Source organism: Leucopleurus acutus (assembly GCF_964270905.1).
Source record: "Leucopleurus acutus genome assembly, chromosome: 5".
NCBI lineage: Eukaryota > Metazoa > Chordata > Mammalia > Artiodactyla > Delphinidae > Leucopleurus > Leucopleurus acutus.
This window is the reverse complement of record NC_139147.1, coordinates 60,360,186-60,383,290: the sequence shown is the minus strand read 5'-3', so window position 1 is coordinate 60,383,290 and position 23,105 is coordinate 60,360,186. Positions and strand designations below refer to the sequence as shown.

Here is a 23,105-nt window from a genome sequence, read left to right as displayed (position 1 = left end):
GCCCCAGAGGCGGCCGCCCGGACCCGCGGGTGCCAGCGGGCGGCGCGTGGGGGCAGCCTCCCGAGCCTGCGGGGGGGCGGGGGGGGCGGCGAAGGCGGAAATACGGGAAACCTGGACCCCTGAGAGTTTCCTAAATACATGAGACCCGTGGGCCGGCAGGTCTTCGTTCAGACGCTAGCAACAGGCGTTGGGGGAGACCTCCACGGCAAAATGTTACCGACGTACCGCCCCCAAATTCGCTAACCTTCTCTTAAAGGCCCAGGTCACTGTCCCTGATCTGTTAATTATCCAACTTGTTCATTTTCATGGTTTCTGGCCAGCAGTCTCTTCATGAGACCAGCAGGCCTCTCTAGTACTCTTGCTCCAGAAAGCTGCATATTTGAAACGAAACTGCCCTAAGATGAGAGTCCTCTTTGGGTTTCACTTTTGCACAAATTTTTTTTTAAAGGGTGTAGGCCCATGTATACGTTTTCACAGAAACAGGCTTTCTAGTTTGGGGAGGGTTTGACCGAAAAAGAAGGAAAACAACTCAGAGATTTGGGGTTTTATTGATATTCAATTTACATAGGCTCAAATACAATTAATTGAATGCATACATAGTTAGTTGTAATTTACAAAGCAACTTAACTTTGGTAACTTTCTTTGAGGTATTTTATGAAGTACAGGTTTTAAAGAAATATCACAAAAATACTCAGCTTGTCAGTGACCATTTTTGTGAAATTAACAGAGAACAAGGTTTCAAGTTTACAATCCAGTCACTTTTGCTCAGTCAGACACATCATAAATCCTTATCAAAAAACCTCCAGGTAGGTACACTGGTATCCCAAGGTAGGTTAGTTGAGATTCGCCCAGAGAAGCCCGTTTTTCCTCTAATCCAGTCAATAATTTCATTCTCTATGGGCATCTCGAAAATGACTTTAGCAATCCCATGTGGCTTGGGTGACTGGGCAAAAAAGAGACATCTAACTAAAGGCAATTGTTATTCAAGCAGTAAGAATATATACAAATTATTCTGCACTGTCCTTCTCTTGTTCCACAGACATCACTTGTATTGAGACACATATGCCTAAAAACTTTTAATGAAGAGCCAAAGCTCATGTCTGATTTACAACTTGTCAGTGCACTTATATTGGGAGAAAATGCCCCCCAAAGTCTTTCTTAAAGAGCTAAAGTTTGTGTCTGGCTTACAAATGACTGACTAAAGCCACACATGTGAATGAGTAAATGAAGCCATACGTGGCTACTGAAAAGTAGTCCACAAATTATAATATTTTCAACCAGATGGCTCATTTCCACCATGAAAGTCTGCTAAGCTGAAGCCAAGCTTAGTTCAAGTATTCATTTGATCTGTCACTAACATGCCCAGATTTTAACATAATCTTCTAGTTTTTAAAACTCAGAGCATGGTTCTTCGTTTTGAGAGATGGTATCCTACATGTTTCCTTTTCCAAAATTGACTCTTCTGCCATATAATGTATGAAGAGCAAGATAATCTCACCTCTGAGAGCCACCTGAAGAAACACCTATTTCTTTCATAAAGATACCACATGGCTGAAGAACCTTTCAGATAATAATCATCAACATGCAGATTCAAAAGGTTTGACTACTGAATTTACACGCTAAATAAATGAAGACATTGTATTGATAATATTTATAGTACAAGAATCTATAAATGTTATAATAGATGCCTGAAAACTGATCCTTCAAAGTTAGTAATGATTTAGAGATTTCTTCTTATATTGTCTTCTTTATCCTCTTGAATGTATCTCAGCTGTGAAAGCAGCCTATTGGACACATACTGATTCTGTACTAACAGATAAAGTGTCAAACTTCAAACTTCACTGTGAAAATGAGGCCATACCACTCAGTTCAGAATGTCTCATTTTCTTTTTGTATCACAGAAATTCAAATCCACAATATATTTCACGCTTCACTGGATAAATTCACAGCTTAGAATTATGTATAAGAAATGAAAGGATGGATTCCTAAGGCCGTCAGAGACTAATTCTCCAATAAATGTTATTCAAAAGAATGTTAATATTAGAAGTACAAATAATGAGAAAATATGGAAATGTTCCTATGACAATTCAAATCCTTCACCCTCTAGTTTTCTTCAAGACGTTTTCTTTTGGTTCCACACATCTCTCTAATTTTGGTCCTTAAGATCACTAGCTTTGGACAGCCATGCCTGTCTTGTTCTTATTTAGTAGATCAAAGGTTCTCTGAAGCATAATGAGTGAGCTCTTCAACTGCAAAGAAAATTTTCAAAATCAGATTGTTTAAATTTTTCTTATTATTTGTATGCCAAAAGTTTGCATTTAATAAAATTCTGTCTATACTGATGCCCAAATAAAAGACTATAAAACACCTGATTCCTTCGGTTATCTGTCAGTGTGACTGCTAGCGTTCTTCTCATTTGCTGTAGTGTTGCACTTCTTCCTACAACGTATTACTGTGTGCTTTACCTCCCAATAAGTCTATTCTACAAATGATCCAAAGTGAAGGGCTTGTTTACTGAAATGGTTTCTGAAGCTACAGTGGTCTCCCCACCATCCCCTAAACAACTCAAGTTCCACTCAAGGCCTTTGCTTGCTATTATGCTCACGTTCATCTTCACCTATCTAAAACTTACCCGTCCCACTGTTTCCATGCAGTTTTCCCTAATCATCCTGCCTCTAAACTCCTAAAGCTTTACTACTTACTTTGATGCTTAATTTTGTACTTTTTCTTTACAGTCTTTAACAATACACATGGACATCTGACATCTCTAATAAAATTGTAGACAACTTGAGAGCAAGAATTATGTCTTACATATGGACACCAAGGGGGGAAAACTGCGGTGGGGTGGGGATGGTGGTGTGCTGAATTGGGCGATTGGGATTGACATGTATACACTGATGTGTATAAAATTGATGACTAATAAGAACCTGCAGTATAAAAAAACAAACAAACAAAACAAAACAAAAAATTATTTCTTTTTTGTATTCATTCATTCATTCAACAAATATTTTTTGCTTACCTGTTAAATGCTGGGCACTGTGCTAAGTACTGGGTATACAATGGTGAACCAAATAGGCACTGTCCCTGCCTTCATGGAGCTTACAGACTAGTGAGAGACTCAGAACTAAAATGAATAATTACACAGATAAATATATACTTACACACTGTATGAAGATTTTCACTTGAACAACTGGAGGATAGTAGTATCATTTTTTGAAATTAGGTCAACTAGAGGAGAACTAGGTTTGGCTCAAGATGAAAACTTAATTCTGTTTTGGACATGATCAGTTCGGGATGCCTGTTAGTCTCGAGGTAAAGACGCCAAGTCAGCAAGTGGCTGTGTGAGTCTGGACTCAGGGAAGAGGTCAGGGTGAGAGACATGCTTTGGGAGCCATTGGCGCATGTGGTATTCCAAGTTAGGGGAGCAGCTAAGATCACCTAGAGGGCAGTGAAGGAGAAGGGAAGAGAATCTAACGGAAAAGCCTGCAGCACTGGGAGGGGACGAGCTCAGGAAGCGGAGATGGTTTTAACCAGCAAAAAGCAGTTTTACATTATGCTAAGTGGAAGCCAGGCATGAAAGACCGTATATTATATGATTCCATTTATATGAAATGTCCAGAACAGGCAAACCCATAGAAATAGAAAGTAGATTAGTGATTTCCAGGAGCTGAGAGAGTGAGGGATGGGAATGACTGCTCATGGGTACAGGGCTTCTTTAGAGGACGATAAAATGCCCTGGAATTAGATAGTGGCGATGGTGGGACAACCCTGTGAATACACTAAAAATTCTTTAAAAGGTGAATTTTATGTTATGTGAATTATATCACAATAAAGCTGTGTTTTTTTCCATGGTTCCAAAGCAGGGAAGATTAGATACATTTCAAGAAAGGAATGGTCAGCTTTGTCAAATGCTGGCACTGTAAGATGAAAAGTTAAAAAAAAAAAAAAGGTTTATTAACTTTAAAAGCCAGAGGTCACTGGGGAGCTTAGCTTGAGCAGTATCAGTGGAAGATATGGGAGAAGAAATCAAGACAGTGTGAGCTGAAGAGTGAGTGAGCGGATTAAATACAGGCATCCAATTTTTCTCCCTCCTGAAACACCACCAAAAGCACGGTAAAGGGATTTTTTTTAAGACGTAAGTCCACAAGGACGGAGGAAAACAGAAAAGGTGACAATAGCAACACAACTTTGGAAACTGGATAGCGGATGGATTACTTAGCAGCCCTGAAAACTCTGAATCCTAAGCTAACAGTAGGGAAAGCTGAGAACCAACCAAATGTACCCTGAAGAATCCTCTAAAGCCTCAGGAACTGACAGGCACCTCTGCAAATGGGGATAAAGAGGAAGGGACTGCAATAAGGATTGGATGAACTTTTGGACATGTGGCCTCTCCTACTACCTGGGCAGAAGTCTAAAGTCCTATTTTCTGGAGAGGATAAAAAAGAGGGTCTCTGGGCTTCCCTGGTGGCGCAGTGGTTGGGAGTCCGCCTGCCGATGCAGGGGACACGGGTTCGTGCCCCGGTCCGGGAGGATCCCACATGCCGCGGAGCGGCTGGGCCTGTGAGCCATGGCCGCTGAGCCTGCGCGTCCGGAGCCTGTGCTCCGCAACGGGAGAGGCCACAACAGTGAGAGGCCCGCGTACCGAAAAAAAAAAAAAAAAAAAAAGAGGGTCTCTGGCAGTCTGGCCAGGAGGACACCAATACATCGTTAAAGACAGCAGTACCATACCAAAAATGGGGATTATACAAAAACGTGTATACTGCACGTTGAGATCATCCCTTTGCCCTGCCCTCCTCAATCTCTCTACTCTCACTCACCTAAAATGCTGGCAGCCATCCCTTAGTCCTTCAGGGAGGAGACTGGAAGAGTCTTCTCTGTGGAAACTGACCAATCCAAGAGAAAAAACCTAAAGATACTGACATCAGGATTTCTTAGCCAACGGCCCAGCCAGATCTACCAAGAAGTTCAGGGTAGACCAGCCCAACCCACACGATAAGAACTTTGGATGCATACAAGCAGAAAGCGAAGGACTACAGACATCTAAAGAAATCCTCTAACCCTAAGGATAGAAATCAAAACGGGGGAAAGGACCTTGCTGGAATGTGGGTATGCAAGAAGGAAAAAAAAAAATGTTGTTAATTATCAGTAATATGGTCAGAGAGAAAGATATTATGGCCACTTAAAACGTTCAAAATGCCATTAAAAAAGAAAATTCAGAGGAATGGCAGCTCTTTGAAATTAAAAACTTGTTAGCAAAAACTGAAAAACTCAGTAAAAGAATTTGAAGATTAAGTTGAGGAAATCTCTGAGGAAGTAGAACAAAAAGGCAAAAGGATGGAAGCTGGAAAGAAAAGGTAAGGTTAGACAACCTGTCCAACAGAAGGCAGACACCTGATTACAGGTGCTACAGAAAGTCAGGGGAGAGAAGGTGGAGGAGAGGAAATCATCAGCCACACAGCTCAGTATATCCCAGGACGAAAGGGCACCAGTTTCCAGACGAAAGGATCAGGAATCTGACAGCCTCAGAATTCTCAGGAGTAACACTGGAAGCCAAAAGGCAATGGAGCAATGCCTTCAATGTTCTGAAGGAACCTTATTTCCAAGCTAGAATTCTATCCCCAGCCAAATAATTAATCAAAGGGGAAGGACAGAGTAAAAAATTTCAGACAGGTGAAGTCTTAAAATATTTACCTCCATACCCTCTTTCTCAGGAAGCTACTAGAGGATATGCTCCATTAAAAGGAGGGAGGAAACCAAGAAAGCAGAAAACATGGGATACGGGAAACAGGAGGTGGGCAACAGGAGCCCCAAGATGATAGCTGTGCACCTGCAGAGAGGGCCACTGGCCCTGCCTGGAGCCCGTCAGAGGCTCCATGGATCGAAAACCTGAGGTGACCGAAGATGATGAGAGGAGACAGAGCATCAGGGCATGAAACACTTATAAACAGTACAATAAAATAATCAACTGTAATAAGAAGACAATTTCAGGGGTAAGAAAAAGTAGCCACGGTTCATTCTATGGCTCAGCTCAGAACAGTAAACTTAGTCAAAACACAGCCAACACTGAATACTGATCCAACCAAAATTACAACTTCCTTTGGAGGACGGGAGATTAGAAATGGGAGCATGAAGAGGTGAAAGAAAACAAAATCCCAGTCTCCATAACGGGAAGTCAAAAGATAACGTCTAAAACTGAAAAATCAAGAAGTATCAACACATGCTTGTGGTTTATAAATATGGAGGTAAACACCAGAAGAATAAACCAGGAGAGTTAGATTGTAGTCTTTGGGAAAGAAATGGAGAAGAGGATACCAGGATTGCTATTTTTCTGAAACAACCCTGTAGAACAAGTTAACTCTTCATGTGAACGAGTGACTTTGGTGAAAATAAAACCTCAAAAAAGTGAAGGAGTTATAAACGATAAAACAGTGACAGCCAGAGTAGGCAACTCCGAGAGTGCCTGACGGTGAAAGGGAGGAGAGCGATAGATGAGCAGATAGAGAAGGATGTGGATGACGCAGGTTTTCTAATGGAGGAGATAAGAGAGCAGGGGAGGTGCTGATGGAAAGATACAGCTGAATGAGGGAGTCTGAAGATGGGGAAGCTAGAGGGGTAGATGGAGTCTCCTGCCAACTCGTGCTGGGACTTGCGTCCCACAGGTAGAGCGATGCTTCTAATGGAGTGCAGAGCAGGACGGGTGCAGCGACGGGGGAAGGTCTGTAGATCTGGTTATAGAAGGAGAGGGAGGGTCTCTTTTCTCCTTGAGGCATGGTCATGAGTTCAGAGTCAGCAGGAAATGAGTGGAGAGGATGAGAAGAAAAGTGAGAGTATGATCTACTCCTTGCTGAGGGGGAGGAGAAAGTTACTAACTGCAGGCACTGTGCCTCTGAAGAGTGCCTAGCGGAAGCACCTTTAGTGCCCCACATGATGTTCTAAGAAATGCTCAATAATTGAATCTTCTAAAAAACAAACCAATGCATAGAAGAAAAGGATGGAAGCAAATAAAACAAAATGTTAAAAGTGATTATGTCTGAATGCTAGTAGGTTCTCTTCTATTCTCTATTTTTCAATTTTGAAAAGTACACATGTATTATATTATAATGGAAGTATTAGTCCTCATTTTTCAAAGGGAATCCTAAGTTTTGGTTCACAGAACCGAGCAGCACACATTGATGACACTATGTTCAAGAGAGAACGCTTATAGCAAAACACCAAAACAACCTAAAGGTTCATTCTTCAGTGGAGAACTGGTAAAATAATTATGCCACATATGTACAGTTGAATTCTAATGCAGCTGTTAAAAGAAGAGGATATGGAAGCGTCTCCATGATACATGGTTAATAGATAAAAACAAAATAATGAGCAGGTTAATAGATTAAAAACAAAATAATGAGCATGGTTAATAGATAAAACAGAATAATGAGCAGTCTACCACTTCTATAAAAAGCTGATATTGAGCGTGAAATTTTATATAGAAGGACCAATAAAAAGAATGAGGTATATGTATACAAGCTGATAGGGAAACATCTTCAAAATATATTACTAATTGAAAGAAGAGAGTATGCAATGGTAAGTACAGTACGTTACCATTTTGTTAAAAACAAAAAGTACCAGTGACTATAAAATGTATAATCCAGAAACTGGCAAGGGTAGATGCCTCTAGGAGGGGGATTTCTTCAAATAATGGAACAGTAAATATTCTCTCACAACCAGAGGAGCAGCTGATTCACTGGGATGACTACTAAGTAACGTGGTACGCAGAGGTGCTGACCTGTTCCAGCATCACGATGGAGTCCCGGAGCACTCCTTTTAAGCGATGGGCCTGATCTTTGCTCTTTTGAATATTTTCTGCTCTTGACACCATATCAGAGGCTAAACTGAAAGAAAAATACCATCTTAAAGATCAAAGGAATAGCTTCTAGGCTTTCATCTCTAGAAATCATAGTGCCCTACAAATTTGCAAATAAAACAAAAAAGTAAACAAAAAAGTGTATGACTAGAGAATAGTTGGCAGATCAAAATCTCTAAAATTGGAATTAAGTTCCCTGCAGCAAAGGAATTATTGACATAATAGGTTGCGAGGGAAGAAGACTTACTTAACAGATTTCTCTTCCTGGAGGTGAAGACGGTAAAAGGACTGAGCAGCGTACTCTATCTTTGACAGCTTCAGAAACAGCGTCACATTCAATAAAACCAGCAACAGCAAACTAGGCAGAGCAAATCAGACCTGGTTAATCCACTATTACTCAGACCTAAAGCGTTGCTGGCACAGAATAGACACACAACACCTTCAAAAATGTATATTATCCAGACTAGTTTCCAATTATTATTATTTAAATCAATTACCCCTATTTTATTGTATGAAATACTTATTTGTAAGTATTCAGTGGATGTTGAGGGAACAGTTAGAAGATAACTAGTGACAATAAAGTCCCCAAACAAGCAGGTTGGGATTGTCCCTGACGTCTCTTCTCTGCTAGCAATCCCAGCCAGTGTGGATGTGCGACCACCGGTTGAGAAATCTACCATGTTAGCTTTCAAGATCTATTTTTGGGGGCTTTTGTCTTAAGCAATTACACATACATAATACTGCACTTCAGAAAGGAAATGAAGATCAATATGGATTTGATCTTAGATAGATCATGATGTACCTCTTACTCTCAGCAGAAGCCAAAACAAATTCACATTCACAAAATCACCATTCAGCAAAAATTTCTTCTAGTTCAACTTAGACAAAATTTCAAATCCCAAACATACATTAATTGGATCATATATAAAATGTTACCTGCTAAATAAACTTACTCTGTTGGTTCTCACAATAGTATTTCAAGTGAATGAACATATCTCATTACACATACATGCAAATACATAGGTGGCATCATATCTCTCTGACTTTTTCTGTTAAAATATTGACTTGCCCTTAAAAATACATCATATTCACTTTTACCCATCCAGAAGATTTTTCTTGAATGAAAACTAAGGTAGTAGCAAGAAAATCAAATCTATGAAATTATTGTGTCACTGAAATGGGGTATAGATCAACATTTCAACATCTGACTGTAAATCTTCTACAAAGTAATACAAAAGATCACAGATAATATTTACTATTCAAAATCATCACAGCAAACCAATGGAAGCAGAATATGAAAACCTTTTATAAAACTCAAAAGGCACAACAAACATTTTGTATGTTCTGAAATCTATAATTAGAAAAAACAGCTGATATAAGAACTTCATTCCAAAACCCAGAGTGTATCATCCAGTCAGAACTAATTCAATTAAATGTGATGGACTACCTCAAGATCCAAGTACAGCCATGGAGAAAACAGTAGTCTAAATAAGACTGGCTGAGTAGATTCCAGTAGAACACTGAGATTCAGACGAATTGCCCCAGTATTTCTCACCCTACAATCCTCAGATCATTTGCGTCAGAATAACCTGCACGTGCGTTTTAGAATACTACTGATTCCTGATCCCTACTCAAGACCCACTGACTCGATCTGCAGGACTGGGGCTGGGAAATCTGTATTTCAGCAAGTGATTCTTATGCACAGTAAAGGGTAAGGACCACTGGTCTAATCAAGTAGAGTAAATAAAATAGCATTGTTGGGATTTCATCAGCCTGCATATAAAAACATCCCCTTGGGCTTCCCTGGTGGCGCAGTGGTTGAGAGTCCGCCTGCCGATGCAGGGGACACGGGTTCGTGCTCCGATCCAGGAAGATCCCACATGCCGCGGAGCGGCTGGGCCTGTGAGCCATGGCCGCTGAGCCTGCGCGTCCGGAGCCTGTGCTCCGCAACGGGAGAGGCCACAACAGTGAGAGGCCCGCGTACCGCAAAAAAAAAAAAAAAAATTCCCTTTAAATTTATGGTACTTCCCTAAAAATCTATGATGGTAGAAACAAATCAGATTACTTTAAAAAACGAAAACATTTACTGAACGTGTATTTGGTATTCCCTCGAATTTAACAGTTCTTCTGAAAATCATTCAAAAACTATCAGACTGAAGCATATAAAATTACTGCTTTTGTAGGCCAAAACTGGTCAAATTGTGATAATTTCTATATAACAATATACAAATACATTCAAATTCTTTTGGAAACCATTAAAAGATAAGTGAGGACACAAGCAAACTAAGCGTTCAACACAAATACTTACAAAATACTCATCACCACAATAAGGATGGTGTTATAGCTTTCAATTTCCTTTTTCTTTCCTGCAAATTACAAAAAAAGGCCGATTTAGAATCAGGATTGTTTAATTTCATTTGAAAAGTACTGGAAAAGAAGTTTTTTTAATTATTTGTAAAGACAAAGTGATTTACAGTGAATTCCCTGCACCCCTCTTCTGACTTTTGATATCCTGAGTATTCGTAAACAAATCTACAAAAAGAAACCCTGTATCAGTTCTGCAAATTTGGCCTATATTACAGATTAATTTGTTCTACAATTAACAAGCAATTCAACATATCATGTATGATCTCTAGCTAAGTTCCATCTCTGCAAATAATATTTGAAATAGTTTTACGTATAATGCTTCCCTCCTTAAAAAAAAACTTTTTAAATCATCCTCACCTGTTCTCTGTTTCCCAAATTTTGTTGCCAAGTCCCAAAATTAAAGAGCTATTAAGGTGAAATGGTAGAAAAACATATTCACACTAAGATGTAAACCTTAGCAAAGGATCTGATAATGTAGAAGGATGAGAAGGTATGACAGCTTTATAGCACTGAGAGGGAGGGAACAACAGTTAGTAGGGGCAAGATGTCTTCAAAATTGAGAGTAGAGATAATCAAAGTCACCTTCTATCTCTGCAATTTTGCTGGGCTGGCCCTGATAGTACATAAGGATTAAAAGCATACAAACATGGTAGTAGATTCAAGGGTAGAAATCAAATGTGTACAAATGCTAGGCAGGAAGTTAATGAGTGAAGCGTCCAGCAATAGGGTAAGAGCCGTGGGGACTGGTGACCTGGGGAGAGTGCACGCTCGGTCAAATGGGGCAGCTACTACTAAGCTCCAACCACCTGCTGCTACGAAGGGATGTGGGTCCAGGGCTGCCAGATCTGAGATTCTACATAAAAATGTCCAAGGTTTAAAATACCATGTGGGCCCAGTAAAATACTTCTACTGGCCACATGCCTGCCATTTTGTAACTGCTCCTTTATACTTATATATTGGTTTTCTTTAAGGAAACCAGAGTTCGACAAACATTATTGGAAAAGGAGAGGAGAAAGGGAGACCTCCTAACTGGCGTGTCTTATAAACAAGAGGCATATTTGGCTTCATATAAAATAAACTTATAAGGAAAAAAACCTTTCATCTCTGTTTACCAGGTAACAGCTACCTGTAATATCCCCTTTGGCATCTAAGCCCAGGTCTCCAGAAGAACGCTGAGAAGAAAGTTTAGGAGCTGTTTCTGCTGTTCTGTTGACTGTTCGCCTTCTCCTTCGTAGGCCACTAAGTTTTCCAGGGTCTTCAATGGGCTGATTTACCATAGATTCTTCCATTAACAAATCTGATTCTAAGAAGAAAAAAATCTTTAGATAGTGGAGAAACCTTCTCAACTATAAGATACTGGGGGGTTGGTCACTGTTTTGTTCTCAGTTTGCTTTTTTTTAGACCTTGGTAACTTTCTTTAACTATTACTCAGATTCTTATGGCCTAGATTCAAACTTTACTCTTAATGAGAAGTTTTGTACGATGATCCCATAATGAGGCTGCATTATTCTAGGAAGAATGAACTGTATTAATTAATGACAGGATCATCAGAGCAAATTTGCCATGTGCTATATTAAATATTAATGTAGAGATTTCAGTTATGGAAACAACCCACTTACACTGGATCATTAGAAAGATTTCCAAGATAGATTATAGCACTTGATTGTCAATCTCAAAGGAAGGGGAAGCATATAATAGTTCTAATTTACAATGAGGGTTTGCAAAAAAGGAAGCACTAGTAAAGAAAATCTGCCAACAACCTATCAATAAAAACCTCATTTTCCACATTTGTTTTAACCTTTCCCTTCACCAGATTTTTCAGTAGAAGTTCATTATCTAGTGGCCAAACTCATTTCTGAGTTTCATTTTTCTAGTGATCTGGAGCTTAATAATCAAATAACCAAAGACAAGGAAACAAGGAAAATAAATAATCAACAAGCTGGATGATGAAGCCTTAAATTACCCTGAGTTGATTGGCCACCCCCTTTCCTTTAACTAAAATTAATTATGCTCACATATGTATATATGTATGTTTTTTCCTCATGTATATTTTAAAGACTATCCAAACAGAACAACTACATCACCTCCCCAGTCTAGTACCCACCTCCACCAAATCCACACATGTACGTGGTACCATTGCTAGCTGGGCCTGCGTAAACCCAGGAGAGCTGCATTGGTAAGGGAGATGTGGGCCTGAGGAGGCTCCAGACCTTCGTGGGTACAAGTGCATACTTGTGACCGGATTACCCAGTCCCTCACTGCAGTCAGCTTCCTTGGCTCCTTACAGAGGGAGGGAGTGTGACAGCTCCTACCTGTGTGATCTTGGACAAGTCACTTAACCTCTCTGTGTGTTTCAATGGGAAAAAAAAATAGTACTTACATCTCACAGGGTTGTAAAAAACAGGTTGATATTTATAAAGCACACAGAACAACGTCTGGCATATCACAGGCATGATATAAGTGTTTGGTAGACCAATGAGAATTAGAAGTTTTGAAATTCCAAGTGGAGTAGTTGGAACCACTTCAGCAGGAGTCATTCCAACATCACCTACCAGTTCCTGCTATGAATCCAAACGAAGAATCCATCCATTCTGTTAATAAATGCCATTTTTACAAAAATAGATAAATCAAAAAATTTACAAACCAAGCTGTTTGAAATAGTCCGCCAAGGAACTCCAGGAATTCTTCTCAATCAAAGATTTGACAATGGCCCACGGTTGTTTTCTGTATTTCAAATCTGTTGAAACTCTAATAGATAAGGAAGAAAGAAGAATATTTAATTTACAAATTTTAATTATATTATTAACATTACAATTAGATGTAGGAATGAATTCAGCGGAAAGCCAAAAGGATTCAAAGTCATTAAGACTATTAAAAAAAAAAATTGTTCACTGATAATGAATTCTTTAAAAAATTACTGGGCGCTGCTAAAATTTCATCAACTTGGCATTTTATTTCTTTCCTTTCTCTAACCCTGAATTTTCTTTACTTAAATAGCAATAAAGGCTCAAAATAAATTTTAAATTTCCTAAATGCCTCGTATAAAAAATCTCTAGTGGTCATACATTAGCTACAAGTCACTACATTAGCTGAGACTAGGCCAGTTGTGTGATGGCCCAGCACCATCTTCAACACGCCAACATTTCTGGTCTCCCATCGCAACAGAGCTGTTTACCGCCCACCATGTGCTCCTCAAGTCTCCCAGTCCCCTTGCCATTAAACGGGGTCCTGCGAGCATTTCTGGCCACTGGACTGCGAGCACAGCTCTACAGCTCTCTCTTCCAGTGGCAAATGAAATGACAGGTATTCTGGATTGTGCAGCCCCGGGAGGTCAAAGCCTTCATCAGCCTGGGTCCTTGAGTAAGGATCCCCGCCCCTCTGCGGACTGCCGGTGGACACTTAAAGCAAGAAATAAAGCTTTGTCGTGTAAGGCTACTACTAAGATTTTGGGATTGATACGTTACCAGCACACAATGTAGCCTGTCCTGACTAAAACACTCATTTACAGCAGCTCACCTCAACCGGCATTTCTGCTTTGAAGATCGGATGATATAGTATCTGTTCAGAGTATAGAAGTAATCATGGTAGGGGACATCGTGTGCCAGCACTTCTGAATCCACCAAGTAAAACTGTGCTTCCCGACTTTCTTTATACAGTCTCTGCCAAAATAAGATTAAGTTTTTTTGCATGTACATGTTTAATACATCAAATTCCTTGCCAATATAGTGCCTATATACTCGAATTCCTTCTCACCAATTACAAAAAAACATGAGAAGCCTATATACAGAGCCAGAAGGGCCACCATGTTGGCTGTGAGATCTATGAATTGAGACGGGACCTGCAGAAATAGTATTCGCTACCTCTCTGTCACTTCACTGTATAATTGTTTTTTTCCTTTCTTTGAGGCATGAGGAGGAGAAAGGAACTACATAATCTCTCGTGTGTGTTAGTAATTTATAAAGAATTGCAAATGTTCCTGGTAGGGAAACAATTCAAAATTCAATTGAACAAAGCCAGGACCCCACTCTAAAATTCATCAAAGTTTAACAAAACCACCCTTCACCAAAAACGTGAAGGAAGGAGACAACCAAACAAAACACTGCTTTCCCTAAACAGCATCAGAAGTGGTTGCTGGCCAAATCTTTCTCATTTTCACCTTACCGATTCTGCCCATCCTCTAAGGTCATCAAAGACCCTCCAATTCAAAATACAAAACTTCTCTTAAGTGTTTGAAAACCTTTGGAAGAAAAATATTTAAGTCCTTTTGAACACTGACCGACAAAAACTATGATAGCACAACTAATTCAGATGTTAATAAATATTTTCTAACTTTGCAGAACAGTTATACTATACGTCAACAACAACTGGCCAAACATAAACCCCACTGTAGGACAGTGACATGCTGGTCACACAGCAGACAGAGCATTAAATATCTTACAATCTCTTCCTCATATGTCACAGCAGCCATCTAGTTGTTTGGCTCTAACCCTTGACATGATCCAGTAAATCAGATTCCAGTAGTGTTCTTTTAAAAACCATTTATTATGGAAAAGTTCAAACATATACAAGAGTAGAAATGAACATTATACAATAAACCCTCATAAGCTCATCAACCAGCTTCAACAATATTAACTCCTGCCCGGTCCTGTTTCATCTGTACCTCTCCCCACATTCCCTCCCTCTACTCCCATCCTCTGCCTGACTAGATTACTTTTAAAAAACACCCTAGATACCAGCATAATTTCATCCGAAAATACATCAGTGTACCTTTTTATAAATTCCTCAGTATATCCCTTTAAAAGATAAATATTCTCTTCTTTAAAATATAGCTACAATACCATTATTGCACATAAAAATGAACAATTCCTTAAATCTCAGAAATACCCTTTTACAGTTGGTTTGTCTGAATTAGGATTGAGTTAATTTGGTTGATATAACTCTTAAATCTCTTTTAACCTGTACACAGTTTCTCCTCTATTTTTTTCCTTGCTGTTTATTTGTTGAAACTGTCCTGTAAATTGGTGACTAGGACCTATGACAGGCATCTTCCCTTTTCCCACATGCACGATTCTTTTGGAATACTGGCAGCATAGACATACCTGCTTTTCAGTGGCCGTGGTGCACTTTCCAGTTAGTGGATTATTAAGGACTATAGTGTAGGTCATGGTTCTCAGTTGGTCACCTCCAGGCTCTACATTCCAAGGGGTAGATACTATATCTAATCACAGCAAATATAAAAAGAGTTAGTTCTAGAAATTTGAGGGGTATGGCTTGGAATGGAATCAAAGAGGGAGTTTTTGAATTATTTCAATTTTTATTTTTGACCAATCCTAACTTCCTTATAACTGTGTTATTAGTTTAACATTAAACAAGAGTAAAATCACATGTTAGGCACTCTTCTTGTATGTGACATACGCCCCATCTCTGATCCATTTACTTCTAAGTTGTAGTCTATTAAAAAACTTTTTTCTTTTCTCTAGAAGATAAAATTAAAAGTCATTTCATCAGTAGGCTTCTTTTTAAAGTCCCCAGTAGGTACAAAGAGAAGTAACGGTGCTGGCCTTATTAAACAGAGATGGAACACTTCAACATTTCCATCACTGAGGACAAGACCTTGAATTATGCAGCAATATGATCTGATCCCAACTTGTGGGGAAATCACGTCGATGAGAAATCATGTAGTGTTAATGGTTTATCTGCTGAGATCTTTAATCAAGGAGGGAGCAATGGAATATAAATAAACCATGTAACCTTTTCTATATGAAGAAAGCTATAGAATAATCTCTCTGCATTTATGGCAAGATCTTGGTCAAAATTCTCTTTTATTTACTTAGCAACAACACAGTGAGTAAAAATACACTCTGAACGGAAACGTTTCTTTAGAACATAGCACCATACATTAACAAAGGTCCTTTAACAAGCGAAACACTAGGCAAATATAGGTAACAGCACCATGAACTCTATTCAAAGATCTGACTAAGCTGGTTAATGTTGGCACAGTGGATTTAGGCAATTAGTATACCTGGCTGCTATTCATCAATGTCCTAAAACATAGGAGCATTTATCTAACCCACTACCCATCATCAAAGGATTGAAGCAAGGCTTTATGATATATCCAATTTTGCTCAACTTCTTTCATTTACTTAGGCCTAGAGATTTAATAAGGGATCCTGAAGCTGCCTTTTGCATATCTAGAAAAATTGTGCAAGCAAATTAAAAGGGCAACATTACAAACCATGGGATCTACAATACAGAATTTGCTGTAAAAATGATTTATTCAGTTGTCCAAGAAAGAGATATAAAATTAATTATAAAATACTTTTCAAAAGATCATTTTAGTCATATGTCAGCCTGTTTCAGAAAAATTATACAAATAGTCCACTGTTAATCAGCAACAGAATTTAAAGATATCATTGAATTCTGCCATTAAAACTGCACACCATTCAACAAAGCAACCATCAACAAAGATGAAAGTGTCTCTTCCACTTGTATCTTCACCAATGTTGCCAACAAGCCTACTGAACATAATGTGCCAGAACATCGTCTACTTCAGAGACAGAAAGTAGACTAGTGGTCATCAGGAGTTGGGGAGAGGGGGAAGTGGAGAGTTATTGTTTACTAGGTACAGAGTTTCAGTTTGGGAAGATGAAAAAGTTCTAGAGATGGCTGCACAACAAAATGTGAATGTACTTAATGCCACGGAATTGTACTTAAAAATGGCTAAAACGGTAAATTTTATGTTATGTACATTTTACCACAAGAAAAAAGATTGGTGAATCTAGGTAGTGGGTATAGGTTTTATTATACTATTCATGCAACTTTTCTGAAGGTTTACATTTTTTTCAAAATTAAAAAGTTGAATAAAAAGACTTAAAACTGAGCTTTGAATTACAAAAGTAGTGTCATACAATAGTAAACAAAGATTTAGAAGAATCCAATTTAGATAATTTTTATTGAAAATTATTAAGAATTACCATCATTTTTAATAATTTAAAATCATTATTAAAAAATAGATCCAGGGCTTCCCTGGTGGCGCAGTGGTTGAGAGTCTGCCTGCCGATGCAGGGGATACGGGTTCGTGCCCAGGTCCGGGAAGATCCCACATGCCGCGGAGCAGCTGGGCCCGTGAGCCATGGCCGCTGGGCCTGCGCGTCCGGAGCCTGTGCTCCGCAACGGGAGAGGCCACAACAGTGAGAGGTCCGCATAGTGCAAAAAAAAAAAAAAAATAGATCCAGCAGTAGCCATTTTAATGCTGAAATTAGGTTAAATCCACAAATAACTGACCATACTAGACTTTCCCATTAAATTCTTGATATTTTTAGAAAGGAGACTTTAAGACCCATTCTCAAGAAACAGAACTTTGATTACTAGGTAACAAGTTCAGAAGATAACATAATAGCGTGCAATCAGAAGCAGATTATCTCTTTTGGGGCAAACCTTCTGACTAATTCTAGGTCTAAAGGCAACATGCCTATCACTATTTACACTTGTGATTAGCCAGAAGGCTTTGCTGCCCAAAGCCATTTATAGCATCAGATAGCAAACACAGTCATCCATATTGAAGCTAGATATGATATCAGACACCAAATGCAGCTATGATTCAAAAAACAAACTTCATTTAGTACCAGCGTGGAATAACATGCTAGTTTCCTGTGGGCCTTTTCAGCCATAAAAATAGTGGTGCAATATCAACAGGCATCATCTTAGAAAATTAAGAGAAATTATGTATCCTACTCTACTGAAATAGCAAGTTCTCCAGGTAGACATGAATGGCAAAAAGATACAAAATAGATTCAAAACAGATGTAATAAGTTAAATATAAGCTACTGAGTGAAAAGATTTATATCCCTCAGGTATTATACATTTTTAAAACTGGAAGAACTGGGGCTTCCCTGGTGGCTCAATGGTTAAGAATCCGCCTGCCAATGCAGGGTACACGGGTTCGAGCCCTGGTCCGGGAAGATCCCACATGCCACGGAGCAACTAAGCCCGTGAACCACAACTACTGAGCCTGTGCTCTAGAGCCAGTGCTCCGCGATAAGAGAAGCCACCGCAATGAGAAGCCCGCGCAACGCAACAAAGAGTAGCCCCCGCTCTCCGCAACTAGAGAAAGCCCACACACAGCAATGAAGACCCAATGCAGCCAAAAATAAATAAAATCAGTAAGTTAAAAAAAAAAACTGGAAGAACTGAAAAAAGTAATGATTTTTAAAAACATGACATTCTTAATATAATCACAAGACTCAATAGCTTATCAATTAGAAACTGCTTTGCTACTCTACTATAAATAATAAGGAAAAATTACTCTTTACAACTGAACCTATATCAATGATATAATCTACGAATATGTAATTATGTTTACATAAAAGTTTCAAAAAAAGGAATAACATCTAATCGTTAATAAAATGGCTAAATTATAGACTATATTTAAATTGATTGTAGAATAACTTCCTCTTTGACTGTGTCGAATGACTCAGCTTATATGGATCTCTGCCACTGCTGATTTCTAATTTTATATAGCAAGCTAAACCACATGCTCCCAAAGTTTCTAAAATATCTTGAAATATTTAGGATAAATTCAATTTCAAATTGACTATAAGCTTATTTGAGATGTTTACCAAAATAGAACCTTTAATACATAATCAATAAAATCTTTTTTATAACTAACTTCCTAACTGGATTTTTTTTTTTTTGGTATTTTCATTAAGGTAGACCATAGACACTGCAATCTCAAATTTCCAAGAATTTGCACAGAGAAAACACACACGTGTACCACTACCCAGATCAAGACAGAGAACTTTACCAGCATCCCAGAAGCCCCCTCCCAGTCTTTACCCACCCAATTACCAACTGCAGTTAACTAGTATGCTGATTTTATGCCCATAAATAAGTTTTACCTGTTTTTGAACTTAATATAAAGAAATCACAGTATGTACTCTTTTGTGTCTGGCTTCTTTTGCTTAATACTACAGAATATCAGTAAGATTTACTCGTATTATTATAAGTAGCAGGGTTTTCTTTTCATTGCTATACAGTATTCTTTTGTGTGAACGTACACAATCTGTTTATCCATTCTATTATTGGTGGATATTTGGGCTGTGTTTTGAGTTTGGGGGCCATTATAAATAATGCTGCTATGAACACTGCAGTACATGTCATTCAGAATACACATGTACCCATTTCTGAAGGTTATATATACCTAATAGTAGAATTGTGGAGTCAGCTTTAGTAGATACTGCCAAACCATTTAGCAAAGTGATTGCACCAATTTATACTCTACGAGAATCCAATTTTTCCACAGTAGAACCCTTTTAAAGGTGGTTCAACCCAACTAAACTGCTACATTAATAAATAAATGGAGTTTTAGTTCTCAAAGGGTCTGAACTTAATTGTAGGTAGGACCTGAATAACTGGACAATTATACTGCTTACATATGATTTTAGCCAAAACACCTAAACACTAGTTTATACATCACCAAATTAAAATGGAAGCCTGTCTAAATTTTCCCCTTGACAACATAAATCAATTTACATAGGCTCAAGCCTCTAAGGATAATAAAATTCTCCCAAATTTATCATTAGATAAGAACACAAGACCAACCTATTATATTTCTAGAACTGGCAAATATCTGCATAAAGCGTGAACTGGTGAACAGCAATTCAAACATTCTCTCAGCACTGATATGAAAAACACGGTTGATATAAAGTCTTCCATGAAGATCGTTCTCAGGAATATTTTCTGGGGAAACAAAAAACATGGAACAAAGAGTGAAGAAATCAAGGAAAGGTAATTTCAAGGTTTTGTTTGGTTTGTTTGGGGCACAAAATGGTTTTTAAATGTGATTACAATGATCAGCACATTACAGGACACTATTAAAACTCTAAATTGGTATTATATACATATGTACTATGTATAACTATACATAATAGTATATAGTAATTAAACTATACATGATCAATAGTTCAGTCAAAACCCAAAAGACATAGAAATATTTAACTTGAATATCAAACTACCATAATATATCACTGAAAAGAATATTTCATGAATTTGTGTGTCATCCCTGTGCAGGGGCCATACTAATCTCTGTATCATTCCAATTTTAGTATATGTGCTGCCAAAGCGAGCACTCAAAAAAATATCTCAAGAGTGACAAGGGCAGTATCGAGACACATAGGGTGGTATCTACCACGGTGAATAGCAGGTCCCATTTCTGAATACGCGAACATTCGGTAATTACTAAGTCATGAATGACTCGAATATCTCTCTGCTGCACTCACTAACTTAGTAGCCTGAACAGTGTTTCAGATTTGACTTAAAGCTCACTCCCCCAAGACAAGTATCACTGTATCCACTACCTACTCTCAATACCACACATTAAAAGAAATCCTTCTGAAAAGTATTCTGCAAAGCTAAATAAAGCCCAACGGATTATTACATTTTTCTAAGAATCTGACAGCGATAATTATGTTGAAAACTCCTGGTAGCAAATGAAGAAGCAACATCTGCTCACCTCTCCTCATGTTCCCTGGAAACACTGCATAAAAGAGCCCAGGAATCTATGGTGCTTAGCATATGGCAGGTATTGTGCTAAGCACGTTACAAATATTCACTCATCTTATCCTCACAGCAATCCTGTGAGATAAGAGGTATTAACATCTTCATCTCCATCGTACAGATGAGAAAACTGAGACACTGAGAGAATTGCTGAAGCTCGCCGAAGCTCTGTGGCTAGTGAGTGACTGAATGGGAATTTGAATTCACTGTAGCTCCAGAGCACACAAACTAAACCTCTATTTTATAGTTCAAGGAGTTTAACTTAGAAGAATTAAAAGGAAATGGAAAAAAAAAAAAGGGACATCTAGGAATAGGAGCCTGGTAGAATAAAGGAAATAGAATAAAGCAATCCAATGTGAAATTTTAATGATTTCAGGGCTGGGATTATTTATTATTTCAAGGATTATGCCTGTCAGTACAGAATGGCAACTGTGACAAAAGCTCCCCACAGTTCACAAATCAAGCTCTAAGAATTATCTGTGTCAAGCATCTGTCCATGTTAAGCCATGTAAAGCAGTCACTTAAAGTAAAAGATAGTGGTTTAAGCATCGGAAAAACTCTTCTAGCTCTGCCTTCACCCCAGCTGTTGGCTTTTCTCCCTCATGAAATGGTTTGTGTCTCCCTATTTTGCTACAGGTGCAAAGAACTTAGGGACATCGGATAGATACTGATATACCTTCTCCCTGCAACAATACTATGTGTAGGCAAAAGCTATTCACTGCAATTTCAAGTAATGGCTACTTGGGCATAGAAATGAATCACTGAAACTAGGCAATTAACTAAGGTTCTGTGAGGCAACTTCCTAATTAGGCTTGAGAAATAGCTTTTTCTGACATAGAAGTAATACATGTTCATTGTAAAAATAATTCATGTATTCACAAAGAAACAAACAAGTACACGTGATTCTATTAATCCTGCTCATCACCTTCACAGAACTGATCCCAACTTGTAATTACATTTTTATTGGCTTAGTGACTTGTGTATCGTCTCTCTCCTGCACTAGACTCTAAGTTCTCTGTGGACAGGGATCATGTTGATTTCAAACACCTAAGTACATTACATGTTTGGCACACAATAAGTGTTAAATAACTTTTTGAATGAATAAGTGACAATTGAAAACGCAAAATATCTTAGGGTCTACCTTTATTTATAGGACTTTAAATTTGCAATCATATTTTTAAACTTTTTATTTTTTAAGAATTTTAGAGGTACAATTAACTAAACTAGGCTTTATTCCTATTTTTTCCAGTAATGTCCCTTTCTGTTCAAGAACCCAACCCAAGGTCCCATGTTGAATTTAGTTGTTATCTTCTTAGTCTCCTCCAATCTATGACAGTCCCTCACTTTTTCCTTGTTTTTCAGTGCCCTTATACATTGGAAAAGTACAGGTCAGGTATTATATAGAATGTCCCTCAATTAGGGTTCATCTGAGGTGGGTTTTTTTCATGATTAGACTGGGGTTTGGATTTGGGGGAAGAATACCACAGAGGTGAAGTACCCTTCTCTTCAAACTCAGGGTGTACACATATCCGCATGACTTATGATGATGTTAACCTTGATCACTTGGTGGTGTCTGGCAGGCTTCTCCACTTCAAAAGTATTATTTTCCTCTTTCCACATTCTATTTGTTCGAAATGAGTCACTAAGTTCAGCCCATACTCAAGGGGAGGAGAATTAAGCTCCACCTCCTGGAAGGGGGAGTATCTACATATATTATTTGGAACTCTGTAAGGAAGACTCGTGCTTGCTCCCCCATTTATATATTTATTCAATCATTGGTATCAGTATGGACTTCTGAATAATTATTTTATACTTTAGGTTATAATGCAGTATTATCATTATTTATTTTGCTGCTCACATTTCTTTTTGTTTGGCCATTAGAAGCTCTTTCAGGTTGACTCCTATGTCCTTCCGACATGCCTCTTTTTTTCTTTTTCAAGCACTTCTTTATATTCTGGCACTACAAGACGTTCCAGGTTCATTTTGTATACTCCCCAACTGGGCCCTAGAAGCAGCCATTTCTCTAAGGAGTCCTGGAACTATAATTTTCCAAAAGGAAGTTTCCTGTTCACATTTAAGAAGGACATAAATTACACTTATATAAATATTTCAACACAATATCTTCATATTTCATTTAAACTCCATTATTCGATAAAATGCTCTGTATCATGACTGATAAAACGTAATCTGTGGTATTGCTGCTGGAAATTAACAATAATACTTTTTGTATGTAAATGTGTTTGAGGAAGTAAGGATATGAAATAAACTATTTCCACCTGGGATTATTTTTTTTAATATTTATTTATTTGGCTGTGCCGGGTCTTAGTTGCGGCAT

The 23,105-nt window shown here is 38.3% G+C and overlaps 1 protein-coding gene across 2 annotated transcripts in view; it reads right to left on the bottom strand.

Annotated features, from left to right (window-relative positions):
* Positions 1 to 546: 546 nt before the first annotated feature.
* GRAMD1C (GRAM domain containing 1C) overlaps positions 547 to 23,105 on the bottom strand; it is a 34,730-nt gene continuing 12,171 nt past the window's right edge. Inside the window, exons 5-13 of one of the 2 annotated variants that reach the window (XM_082839033.1) lie at positions 19,817 to 19,954; positions 15,316 to 15,434; positions 13,733 to 13,875; positions 12,861 to 12,964; positions 11,343 to 11,519; positions 10,158 to 10,215; positions 8,097 to 8,207; positions 7,772 to 7,877; positions 547 to 2,249 (exon numbers count right to left, since the gene is read on the bottom strand). In XM_082839033.1, coding sequence (XP_082695159.1) covers positions 2,169 to 2,249; positions 7,772 to 7,877; positions 8,097 to 8,207; positions 10,158 to 10,215; positions 11,343 to 11,519; positions 12,861 to 12,964; positions 13,733 to 13,875; positions 15,316 to 15,434; positions 19,817 to 19,954 — 1,037 coding nt within the window. In that variant the 3' untranslated portion in view covers positions 547 to 2,168. Of the gene's footprint in view, positions 2,250 to 4,091; positions 4,907 to 7,771; positions 7,878 to 8,096; positions 8,208 to 10,157; positions 10,216 to 11,342; positions 11,520 to 12,860; positions 12,965 to 13,732; positions 13,876 to 15,315; positions 15,435 to 19,816; positions 19,955 to 23,105 lie in introns of those variants that run through there. The other variant, XM_082839032.1, reaches the window with a different exon arrangement.